This window comes from Indicator indicator, chromosome 14 (genome assembly GCF_027791375.1).
Source record: "Indicator indicator isolate 239-I01 chromosome 14, UM_Iind_1.1, whole genome shotgun sequence".
NCBI classification, from domain to species: Eukaryota; Metazoa; Chordata; class Aves; order Piciformes; family Indicatoridae; genus Indicator; species Indicator indicator.
In genome coordinates, this window is record NC_072023.1 from 22834903 (window position 1) to 22847506 (window position 12604).

Below are 12604 nucleotides of genomic sequence, written 5' to 3' on the forward strand. Positions count from 1 at the left end.
ATTTGGCTGCCAGGGCTCAGGCCTTGCATGGCCTCTGAAATGGAGCATCCTTCACTTGAACTTATGTGTTGATATGGAAAATCTCCTGTTCTAAACCATATGAGAGATCTGCAAAGCCTCTTGATGTTTTGCTCACGCCCAGTTGCCACAGAGCCTAATTATCCTTTTAGGTTCCTGACACAACCTGTTTAAGTGGTTGCAGTTCTGATAGGCCCAGTCTTGCAAAGCTTAAAATGAGACAGAGCTTGAGGCTTGTACCTGAGGTCTGCAATGAAAGTACACAGAGGGAGATGTGCTACTCCTAACCAGCAGCAAGTCAATGATTTTGAAGGCATCCTGATCGCAAGCATCTCAAAGCAGCACCCATGCACACAAGCATCCTCAACTGCAACTACTGCTGCCCTGTGTTTGCTTTTGCTTGAAATTTTTGGCACTGGCATCAATCTGGACTTACCTAGCCATTTGTAGATGCTTTCTCCTGAGCACAACAAGAGTCACCAGCAGCAGTCCAATCAGAAGGATACTTAGGATGGCTAACACGGAGATTACCACTACGTTGGGATTCATCTCGGTGACTGTACATACAAAGAAAGACTCTTGGTTATTCAGTTCAGAAGGGCTGACAGTTGTTGTTGTTTTCTTGTCCTCTGAATAATCAATACATTTTCTGCACCAAAAGCAGAACAACAGGCTGAGAGTCTGTAATATACTGGGTTGAAACTGGCTGAATAACTTTGGCAAAGAAAAAATAAAATTAACAAAATTCTCTGTTCTAAACAAGAGCTGGAATCAACTCTCAGTAACAAAACCTTGATATATTTTTGTTCCATATGCCATGCTTATTGACTGTACTACTAGGGGACTAGAAAATCCTGTTTCTGTAGAGAAACTCTATGTACTTTGCTTCCTCAGATAACTTTACATCCATAGTAGTCTGGAAAAGCATTTCTGAGATTAAAAAACATGGAGAATTTATAGCTAAGTACCAGACACTGCATCCCAGCATGGAGTGGTGTATGATGTATAGGACCAGTGATTAAAGCTACTTAAAGCTCCCTAACTAAGCAGAGATGGCATTCATCATTCTGAAGGAATGCTCAGGAAGCTTCCATCAGGAGTTACCCCTTCAGAGTGTGACTCCTCAAGATTCTCTCACTCTATCTCCACTGAAAGCAGAAAAGTGTTTTGGGTTTTGTTTTGTTGTTTTGTTTTGTCTTAGCAGCTTATAAATGTGATTTTCCTTTTGTTTGGGCTTGGCTAAAAATACATTTTTTTTCCCCTCCATAAATCATCAAGCAGTACCTTGATGTTGAGCCTTGACATCAACAAACTGGATCCCCAGTTTCTAAAACCCAGTAGGGAATTGAGCCTCTAGTTCATATTTTCCAAGTCAAACCCCAAGTGGGGATTTTTCCAAGGACTTTTTAAAGCTGCTTCCTCATCCCCTCCACATCTGGCAGCCTTTCCATGACACAAAGCAGCCCTGGAGCCAGCACGAACAAAAGGAGCTTTAGAAAGCAAGCAGAAACAGATGTTGTAGCTGGAGGAGGAAGAAGAAAGCACGGAAGTGTTGCTTACCCATGGTGGAAACCGCAATGAAGGTGGGGACACTGGGGCTGTTGTGGCTGAAGGTGGTCACACTGCAGTTGTAGGAAGTGGCAGGGGTTAGGCTGGAAATGGTCACTACATGTGAAGAAACAGTGACAGGTTCCTGCAGACATGGGGGGTAAAAAAAAAAACAAACAAAAGTTTGCCTCTCCTGTAAATGCAGGAGCACAGATCAATACTCGGTTCTCCACCCATAAAACTGACCAGGTAAAGTCAGGTCTGGTGATAGAAACAGCACCTTCAAAACCCAGGGAAGGGAACCAGGGCTGACCCTGAAAACAGGCAGGTAGCCTGGGAGAAGAGGGGGGAGGAGTGAGGGTGAGAACAGCAGCAGGGGCAGCCCAGAGCACTCCAGGAAGCCCCAGGGGACCTTGGGGAGGGCAGGAGGGTGCCTCACAGGGGGTTGACATCCCAAGAGGTGGGCAGAGTTTATGAGCTCTGGTTACCAAGTCATACAGTGGGAAGGAAAACACTTGTTTTTATTCAAAGCACACCCAAGGGAGGCAGCCTCTGCACCCTCATGTGAATACCTGTCATCTCTGCCTCTGAGGAGACCTTTGGGCAGCCAAGGTGAAAAACAAAGCCAGAGCAAAGCTTTTGGGTAATAACTATGATCAGACGTCACATACATTTTTTTCTGGCTAGTAGAAGCTCCTTCATATAACATGTTTATAACATCTCTTAATTACTATGTCCCTGGTAAACATTTCTGTGGTTTTCAGATGCTGATACAGCAAAAGAAAACAAATAAGACACATATACTGACTTAAAACTACAGCTCCTTAAGTTCCTCAGAGGCTTTTCCATACTCTCCTGCAGAACTGAGGGTGGGTTGCAGATGTGAAAACAGAGACACTGAGCCAGTGGTTTAGAGAGTGAACCAGGAGAGATTTTATCAATGAACCCACTCCAGACAGGGAGTGCTGTAACAAGTCACAAGCACTGGGCTTTTTCCAGTGGCCTGTAGTCAGTCAGGGGCTGCTGCTTAGGCTAGCAAGGGGTCCTGTTGTAGTGCCATTCTGAGGCATGTTATGTAAATGAAATCTCATGTACATGAGTGTAAGGGGAAAGACTTCTGTTCCCTGAACTAAAAGGAGGGGCCACAGCTTGACAATTAGACTTGGCTGGATGTTTTCCATTTTTTCCCCTGGGAAATTTAAATGAGTCAACCAAAATCCGAGAGTTTCAAACCCAGAAAGCTGCTGCTTTCCATTTTACTGGTTCACAAATGGAAGAAAAGGACAAAAATGTTCATGTAATTAGCATGGAAAATCACAAACAAAGCATTTTCACCAGCCTAATGGAAAAGCATCCTTTTTACAGTTCAAAAGGGAAGCCTCCCCCTTTTTTCATAAAGGCAGAAAAGAGAGTGACAAATCCAATGAGAAGTGAGCTAACAATCTCTATGCACACAGTTTCCCAGTGCCAGATGCTCAGGTCAACAAATGAGACACCCACAGAAGCTTCTGCCAAATGGAGCAGTCTTTTCCTGATGTTCCTAAAACAGATCTGCTCTGCACTAAAGCTGTAAATCCTGTGCCACCTCCCTCACCTGATCACATCCTTACTTCAAATCTCTGATAAATGGGTAGTGAGTTCATGATCCTTACCTATTCCCTGTGAAAGCAGCAGGAGTCTAGATGAGGTTCAACAAGAGCAAGTGCAGGGTTCTGCGGCTGGGCTGGAGCAATCCTCACTGTCAGTACAGACTGGGGCAGGAGGTGACAGAAAGCAGCCCTGAGGAAAAGGACTTGGGGGTGCTGATGGATGAGAAGCTGGACATGAGCAGGCAGTGTGAGCTTGCAGCACAGAAGGCAAACCACATCCTGGGCTGCACCAACGTGTCCAGAGAAGGGCAATGAAGCTGGTGAAGGGCCTGGAACACAAGCCCTATGAGGAGAGACTGAGGGAGCTGGGGGTGTTTAGCCTGGAGAAGAGGAGGCTCAGGGGAGACCTCAGTGCTGTCTACAACTACCTGAAGGGAGGTTGTAGGCAGGTGGGGGTTGGTCTCTTCTCCCAGGCAACCAGCAGCAGAACAAGAGGACACAGTCTCAAGCTGTGCCAGGGGAGGTATAGGCTGGATGTTAGGAGGAAGTTCTTCACAGAGAGAGAGATTTGCCATTGGAATGTGCTGCCCAGGGAGGTGGTGGAGTCACCCTCCCTGGAGATGTTCAAGAGAAGCCTGGATGAGGCACTTAGTGCCATGGTCTAGTTCATTGCTTAGGGCTGGGTGATAAGTTGGACTGGATGATCTTGGAGGTCTCTTCCATCCTGGCTGATTCTATGAAAAGATATGGGGTCAGCAGATCCAGAGAGGGATGCCACTTTGGTCTGGTGAGACCTCACCTGGAGTACTGTGTACAGGTCTGGAGCCCTCAATAGAGGAAAGACATGGACCTGATGCAGGAGGGCCAGAGGAGGGCCATGAGAGTGGTTAGTGGGTTGGTGCACCTCTGCTACAAGGACAGGCTGTGGGAGCTGGGGGTGTTCAGCCTGGAGAAGAGAAGACTCCAGAAAGACTAAGAGCAACCTTCCAGTACCTGAAGGGGGCTACAGGAAGGCTGCAGAGAGACTGTTAGCAAAGGCCTGCAGTGACAGGGTGAGGGGCAATGGCTTCAAACTAGGGAAGAGCAGATTTAGATTGGATGTTAGGAACAGGTTCTTTACTGTGAGGGTGGTGGAACACTGGAACAGGTTGCCCAGGGAGGTGGTTGGGGCCCCATCCCTGGAGATCTTCAAGGTAAGGCTGGACAGGGTTCTAGGGCAACCTGATCTAGTTGAGGATGTTCCTGCTGACTGCAGAGCAGGTTGGACTGGATGACCTTTGAAGGTCCCTTCCAACCCAGACTATTCTATGTGGAATCCAAAGATTGAAGTGCACTTAAACTTTTTTTTTTTTTTTTAATTAAATACCCTTCTAAATTAAACAAGAATATGAAATAATTCAGACTGGTCTTACATAGCATTCAAGTGTGTACATCTCTCTTGTGATAACTGATGGTCTGAGTTGGTTGTTACTTTTTTTTCTGAGTGATTCTCCATTATGTGTGACAGTCCACATGAGGGAATGATGTTTCATGGCATGTAATCTCAATGATTCACTGTACCATCAGCTAAACTGCAAAGTAATGCTCATGTGTTGCAGAGCATTAAGTGTCAAGGAACTAAAACCATTACTGCTCTGTTCTTTGCTGAACAGTTTTACCAATCTCAACACTCAGATATTCAGGTAGCCTCTGGGCACAGGTATCTAGCTGCACAGAGAGGAAAAAAGGTTCACTTGGGAGGTTGAGAAGGTGGTTCTCAAAGGATATAACCTGAGAGACAAAATGCAGGAGAAGCAGCAATGTTTGCAGCAGAACAGTGAGTGTCCTACTGACTTTCAGTTAACAGTTCTTAAAATCAGCAATACAGTAAAGCTGGAAATAGTGCAAGGCTGCATAAAAGAGCTGATGGCATCTAAATATGTCTATTTTCCCATTCCTTACCAAGCTACTTGACCATTTTGCCCTCCCATTAACTGTATTGTGGCCTTTCAGGGTTTGTACAGTATATTAGAGAGCCAGTTTCCTGACTGGCCAAAGACTGACACTGTTGGATACAAAGAACTTCTGTCCAGTCCACCAGTAAGGCAGAAGCCAATTTTAATATTACAAAAATAACAAAATACTTTAATATTTGAAGTGCTTTAGTAGTTAATCTTTAAAAGGCTTCATTCTGAACCAGATTAGCACATGCGGTTTAATGATATAACCTGTAGATGGAGCATAAAATATCATTGGGCTTTATACACAAATGCTGAGCAGCAGACACCAAGCCAGAAAGGTGCAAGGCCCAGTCTGAGAGATGAGGAGCATAAACAGAAGAAGAGAAGCTTACATACCTGGACTTGTGTTTCATGACCAGATCCAGCCTGCTGGCAGTAGACTTCAAAAAAATCAGCCACTCCTTCTTCCACCCACAGCAGAGTCACAGAGGTCTGAGTTTTGTTGACAGCAAACAGTGATTTTGGAGGAGCTGGTTCTGGTTAAGAGAGAATCTTTTATTAGTCTTATCTATGAGTTTCCAGACAAGTGACAAGAGGAAGCCTTGGACAAAAATAAAAGCAATGCCTGGTGCTCTTCTATCTTTCATTTCCCTCAGATAAAGCCTGCCAGTGCAAAGCTCTGCCTCTCACAATGATAAACTACCACTGCAAAATGGGAAGATGATGAAATATCTTGGGTTTTCTTTTCTCTTTAAACAGTTCTCTATTTGGAGAGTCAGATAATCACTTCCCTTTTCAGCAGAGCCCTTGTTTGAGGATGATCAGCATATTGTATTAATAGAATGATCTTAGCAGAAACTCTTTTGGGATAAGATGGCTGTCCACCTGTTGACAACACATTTGGCCTGAGAAAGCTTTTCTTCACAAGGCCTGCCCCAGGAGATGACAAAAAAGCAGCTTCCCAGGTTCACTTAACTGCAGCAGAGAAAATAGGCAATTAGTAGTTTAAAAAAAAATAATCTTGTGGTATTTTTTTTTTGTCTTCCCCAGGCTAAAATGTAAGGGCCACTGGATCAATTAGCTACAGGAGTTTTCTCACTGAATGCAGTGGTCCTGATCTCAGGGGTCTTCAAACCAATGCTTTGGTTTTCATTGCTGTTGTGCCAGAAGAACACATGATGGGCAAATAGATACAGGGGTCTGGTGAGGAGACAACTCTGTGGTAGGAGGGATATGGAGGGTCTCCTGGGAGTGATGGCATCAGAGGCACTGTGAAACGTAGGTGGGGATCTGTCATCTCCAGGGCTGACTCCCTGCCCACAGACCCCAGGACTGGATGAGCATAACAGCACTGGAAGCCATCTGCTCCACATCCTTTCCCAGCACTGAGGTCAGACTGGCAGGTCTGTAGTTCCCCAGATCCTTTTTCCAGCCCTTCCTGTAGATAGGCATCACATTTGCCAATCTCCAGTCAGTTGGGACCTTCCCAGGTAGCCAGGACTGCTGGTAAATGATGGGAAGTGACTTCGTGAGCACTTCAGCCAGTTCACTCAGTACCCTTGGGTGCATGCTACCCAGCCCCATAGATTTGTGATGTCTAATTGGTGCAGCAGTTCTCTAAAAATCTCCTCTTGGATCACAGGAGCTTCATTCTGCTTCCCACCCCTACCTTCCAGCTCAGGGGGGCTGGGTATCCAGTGAACAACTGCTCCTACTATTAAAAACTGAGGCAAATAATGCCAGTATTCCCTGCCAACTCACTTTCTGGCACATGGGGATGGACTGGTCCTGTGCCTTTTAGGCTTCCCTCTTGAGCAGTGTCCAGCCTTTCTGGACTCCTTGGCACCTCTGGACTGCCACCCAAGGGACCCTGGTGACCAGTCTCAAAGCAGGCCTACGTCTGCCTGCTGGAAATCCATGGTGGCAGTTCTGCTGACCCCCCTCTTCTCCAGCAGTCAAGAACTCCATCATTCCATGATCACTGTGCCCAAGACAGCCTCCAGCTGATACATCACCCATAGGTCCTTCTTTATTCACAAAGAGCAGGTTCAGCAGGACCCTTCCCTAGCTGTCTCCTTCACCAGCTGTTTAGGGAAGTTATCCTCCACACACTTTAGGTACCTTCAGGACTCTGCTGTGTTGCATTTCCTCTCTGCTGTGTTGCATTTCCAGTAGATGTTAGGGAAGCTGAATGCATACATCCAGATCTCAGGGGTCTTCAAATCTTTGCTTTGATTTTCACTGCTGTTGTGCCAGATAAACACACAATGGGCAAACATACACAAGACTCTGTGAGGAGGAGATAACTCCTCATGATAGGACAGGTATGAAAAGTCTCCTGAGAGTGATGGCATCAGAGACACTGTGAAACATGTATGGGGATCTGCACCCAGTGCCCCTGGCCCCACATGATGTGGCCTCAGCTGTCATCTCCATGGCCACCTCTCTACCTGCAGACTCCAGGGCTGGGCAGGCAGTGGCCTGTGCGAGGCCATGCTGACCTTCAGTGGAGGCCAATCCTAAGTGCAAACGTGCCTGAACCAACCTGGAGTATGGAAAATATGGGAGAAGAGAAGGGAATTCTTGGGGGGCAGAGGAAGGAGCAAAAAACCCAGGCAGGGTGTTAAGATGAGAGACACCTTTTTTCCACAGATTATTCAAAGACCAAGGCTTGATCCCAATTTTCATACTGACCACTTCACACAATGAATATTGGCAATCCCTAGCTTCCAACACCTCAGGCATCCTGCGATGCTTTGATCTGCCTTCAGAGAGTGCAAACTTTGGGCTGGACATTCCCAAGCTCTTCTCCGGAGTTTTCAGATTTCCTGATCTCTGGGTGTTTAACGCAAGTTGTCATTCTCAAACAATGACATGAGTCCAGGATCTGTACAGCAGGATTTTGCCCTTCACAAAGAATTTGTGAGTCTTAAAGCTCGACAGGGCTCTGGGCAACCTTATCTCTGCTCACTGCAGGGGGGTTGGACTAGATGTCTTTTGGTGGTCCTTCCCAACCCAAACTATTCTATGATTCAATGCTTCTGTGAGATGCTGTCACAGGAGCCTGGACATGATGTGTAAGATTCACCACCAAAACTTGGCACAAAGGACTTGCTCCAGGGGTTATAGACATTGTGGAGCTGGATCTGATATTCAGACCATCAGATCAGCGTTCTAGGGCTGGAGGCTACCAAGATTATACTGGCACTAGGGAGTGAGCTGGGTAGGGACTGTGGCTTCAGAAGTCTCACAGGGATTGCTGTGTGCATGTTGGCCTAGAACTACACAGGAAAGTGTCCCTCTCCCTCAATTACACACAGGTATCTGCTCTTGGATTCAGAAACACAAACACATTCCATCCCTTACTCCAGGGTAAAAAAAAAAAAAAAATGGTCTCAATTAAAAGATGGGGTTTGCATCTGGGCATCACCCCAAGCAAATCTTCTGTCTGCCTCCAGCAAATGGCTTGATTTTTCTGCAAGTGAAACGTTGTCAGGATGAAGCACACAACATAGAGGGAAGAATATTTGGCAGGAGAGCTTAACTGACTGCCAAGTGCTCAGTTGTCTATCACTTAGAGTCAGTTCCCACTACTGCTAAGCACAACTTCCACTGCTTCCTCAGAAACAGAGAGGAGCAAAACCTCTGGTAAAACATTCTTACTATTGTCTTTTCACAGAGCAAACAGCATAAAGAAAAAAATACAACCACCAAAAAACCCTCTTACACCCAGAAGTCTAGAAGTGATGTATTGAAGCATACCATCTTGTGCATCTTTACCAAAGCACACAGCATGGGCCACAAGCAGGAGTGACTGGAGGCCATTGTACAGTGGGAAAACTGATGGCAAGAAGCAGGAGTGGCTGGAGGCCATTGTGCAGTGGGAAAACTGATGGCAAGAAGCAGGAGTGACTGGAGGCCATTGTGCAGTGGGAAAACTGTGATGGCAAGAAGCAGGAGTGGCTGGAGGCCATTGTGCAGTGGGAAAACTGATGGCAAGAAGCAGGAGTGGCTGGAGGCCATTGTGCAGTGGTAAAACTACAGGCAAGGAAGTTGCAGCAGTGGGATGGCCCTCTGTGTGAGGGAGGGATGTGAATGTCTCCAGTTAATGATGGAGCTGACAGGGTTGAGTGTTTATGGGTAAAAATCAAGTGGAAGGCTGACAAGACAGGTATTGTGGTAGGATTTTTTAACAGACCACCCAATCAGGATGATGGGAATGATGAAGTACTCTATAAGCAGTTGGGAAATGATTTATGATTGCTTCCTCTTCCTGTAGGAGGCTTCAGCTTCCCAAATGTGTGCTGAGAATAGAATGCAGCAGAGGGAACAGTCCCAAAGGTTGCTGGAATCTGTGGAAGTTATCTTCCACACACAGCTGGTGAAAGAGCCAACTGGAGAAGGTGCCCTCCTGAACCTGCTGATTGTTAACAGAGAAGGACTTGTAGGAGATGTACCAGCTGGAGGCTGTCTTGGTCTTAGTGATCATGAAATATTAGAGCTTTTCATTCCCAGAGAAGTAAGAAGGGGGTTAGCAGAATGGTCACTTTGGAATTCCAAAGGGCAGACTTTGGCATGTTCAGGAGACTGATTGGCAGTACCCTTGGGAGGCCATCCTGAAGGACAAAGGAGTTGAGGAAGGCTGGGCACTTTTCAAGAATGTAGTCTTAAAAACACAGGAACAGGCTGTCCCAATGTCCCAAATGATGGCCTGGTGGGTAGGAAGGCCTGGCTGAGGGGAGAGCTTTGGCTGAACTCAGGGACAAAAGAAGAGTTTATGTCCCCCCTTTAGGGAAAAGGGGATGGGCCACTCAGGAGGGCTACAAGGTCAAAAGGAAGTTATGCAGGGAGAAAATCAGAAGGTCCAAAGCCCAACTAGAACTCATCCTAGCTATTGCCATAGAAGCTAATAAATATGCTCCTGTATTAACAACAAAAGAAGGACTAGGGAGAATCTTCAGCCTTTATTGGATTCAGGGGGAAACATAGTGACTAAGGAGGAGGAGAAGGCTGAGGTAGTTAATGCCTTTGCCTCAGCCTTTAACAGCTGGACTGGTTGTTTGCTGGGTAGCCAGCTCCTTGAGCTGGGAAACAGGGATGGGGAACAGAAGGAGACCTCCATAATCCAAGAGGAAATGGTGAGTGACCTGCTGAACCACATAGACACACACAAGTCTGTGGGGCCAGATGGGTTACACCCAAGAGTGCTGAAGAATTTGGTGGATGTGTTCACCAAGCCAGTCTCCATGATTCATCAGCAGTACTGGCTAACTGGGAGGTCCCAACAGACTAGAGATTACCAAATGCTATGCCCATCTACAAGGGTGGGAAGGAGAATCCTGGGAACTACAGACCCATCAGTCTGACCTTTGGGCCAGGGAAAGTCAAGGAACAAATTTTCTTGAGTGCCATAATACCCCATTTATGGGACAACCAGGACATTAGGCCATGTCACCATGAGTTCATGATGGGCAGGTCCTGCTTAATGAACCTCATCTCCTTCTATGAGAAGGTGACCTGCTTGGAGGATGAGGGAAAGGCATGTTGTTTTCCTGGACTTCAGGAAAGCCAGTTGGCAATTTACAGACAATCACTTCTTACCCAGTTTCACAAGCTGGAGCAGGGAAGTGTTGCTGCCTCTTTCAGTACAAGCAGTCACCGAGAGGTTGTAAATGTCCCCCGGAGGCAAACTCAGCACTGCAGTCATCACATTGCGTGTTACCTGCAATAATTACAGACACCAACTGATAAATAGGACACAAACCATACATGCTCCTTGTAAAATTAATCTGGCCATTTGATATACTACCAAAGACATCACAGCAGATGTCTTCCACTTACTCTAGACTCGTTACACGAACTGGTTCCTGCTGACACCAGCTGCAGAAAACCAAACGGTCAGCAGAGTATCACAATGCAAGAAAGAGACAACCTCAGGCTCTGCTTTCTTAATGGCCAGGGAAGATTTAAAAAGAAAAGAAAAATCTCCCTCACACCAATGAGAGTACTCTTCACCTTGATTTTTTTAAAGTTGTGCAACATGCTAGTGAGTCCATTGCAATTTTAGAGGCATTTCGATCTGGCCAGATTTAGAGGACACAGTCTCAAGCTGCACAGAGGGGAGTTTAGGCTTCATGTAGAAAGAAGTTCTTCGCAGAAAGAGAGATTGCCCAGTGGAATGGGATGCCCAGGGAGGAGATGGGGTCAAAGCCCCTGGAGGTGTTTAAGAAGAGACTGGATGAAGCACTTAGTGTCATGGTCTAGTTGATTAGATAGGGTAGGGTGACTGGTTGGACTTCATGATCTTGGAGGTCTCTTCCAACCTGGTTGATTCTGTGGTATCTCTAAGAAGAGTACAGAAGATGCTTGTAGGAAAGACCTTATACAGCCTAAGAACCTGCAAATTAAACCCACCTGGAGACTTGTTGCCTTGGCAATAGATCTCAGGGCCTTACTTCAACTGAGCTGAGCTTCTAAAGACCATGAAGCACTTATTCCTGTTACTTTAAGGGTGTGGAAGCTTCCCACTTCACCCAGGTCATAGAGAGGCAGGCAGAACTCAAATACCGCAACAGACTGTTTGCAGAGCACTTGTAGACTATCTACAAATCACAAGCACTCAATTTCCAGGCTGAAGCTGTCAGTTCCAAGGCAAATAGACAACTCTGAATAAAGACTAACAGGACTTTGCACATTACTTTCATTACTGGCCTAAACACTGACCATCACACTTGGGAAACACACAAATAGCAGGAAGAAAAGGTTATCATTGCCTGATTGTGTTACCTATTTATTTTAATAGTCCCACAAGAAAAACAACCATAGAAACAATCTCAAATTAGATAAAGAGATTAGGGGCTGCCCTGCTGGAAAGCAGCTCCATGGAGAAAGACCTTGGAGTCCTGGTGGACAGCAAGTGCCCTTGTGGCCAGGAGAGCCAATGGGATCCTGGGGTGCAGCAAGAAAAGTGTGGTCAGCAGGTCTAGGGAGGTTCTTCTCTCCCTCTTCTCTGCCCTGCTGAGACCACACCTGGAATACTGTATCCAGTTTTGGGCTCTCCAGTTCAAGAGAGACAGAGACCTGCTAGAGAGAGTCCAATGAAGAGCCATGAGGACACTTAGGGGACTTGAGCATCTCCCCTGTGAAGAGAGACTGAGAGCCCTGGGGCTGTTTAGTCTGGAGAAGAGAAGGCTGAGAGGGGATCTGATCAATGTCTATCAATAGCTGAGGGGTGGGTGTCAAGGCGAGGGGGCCAGGCTCTTTTCAGTGGTGCACAATAATAAGACAAAGAACAATGGATACAAACTTGAACACAGAAGGTTTCACCATGAGGAGAAACTTCTTTACAGTGAGGGTGACAGAGTACTGGAACAGGCTGCCCGGAGAGGTTGTAGAGTCTCCTTCTCTGGAGACTTTCCAAACCCACCTGGGTGCATTCCTGTGCAGACTATCCTGGGTGATACTGCTTTTGGCAGGGGAGTTGGACTGGATGATCTCTGGAGGTCCCTT

The 12604-nt window shown here is 46.4% G+C and overlaps 1 protein-coding gene across 1 annotated transcript in view; it reads right to left on the reverse strand.

Annotated features, from left to right (window-relative positions):
* Positions 1–12604, reverse strand: part of PTPRO (protein tyrosine phosphatase receptor type O) — a 175638-nt gene that overhangs the window by 19315 nt on the left and 143719 nt on the right. Inside the window, exons 12-15 of the mRNA XM_054386736.1 lie at positions 10697–10817; positions 5492–5631; positions 1579–1711; positions 455–575 (exon numbers count right to left, since the gene is read on the reverse strand). Coding sequence (XP_054242711.1) covers positions 455–575; positions 1579–1711; positions 5492–5631; positions 10697–10817 — 515 coding nt within the window. The remainder of the gene's footprint in view (positions 1–454; positions 576–1578; positions 1712–5491; positions 5632–10696; positions 10818–12604) is intronic.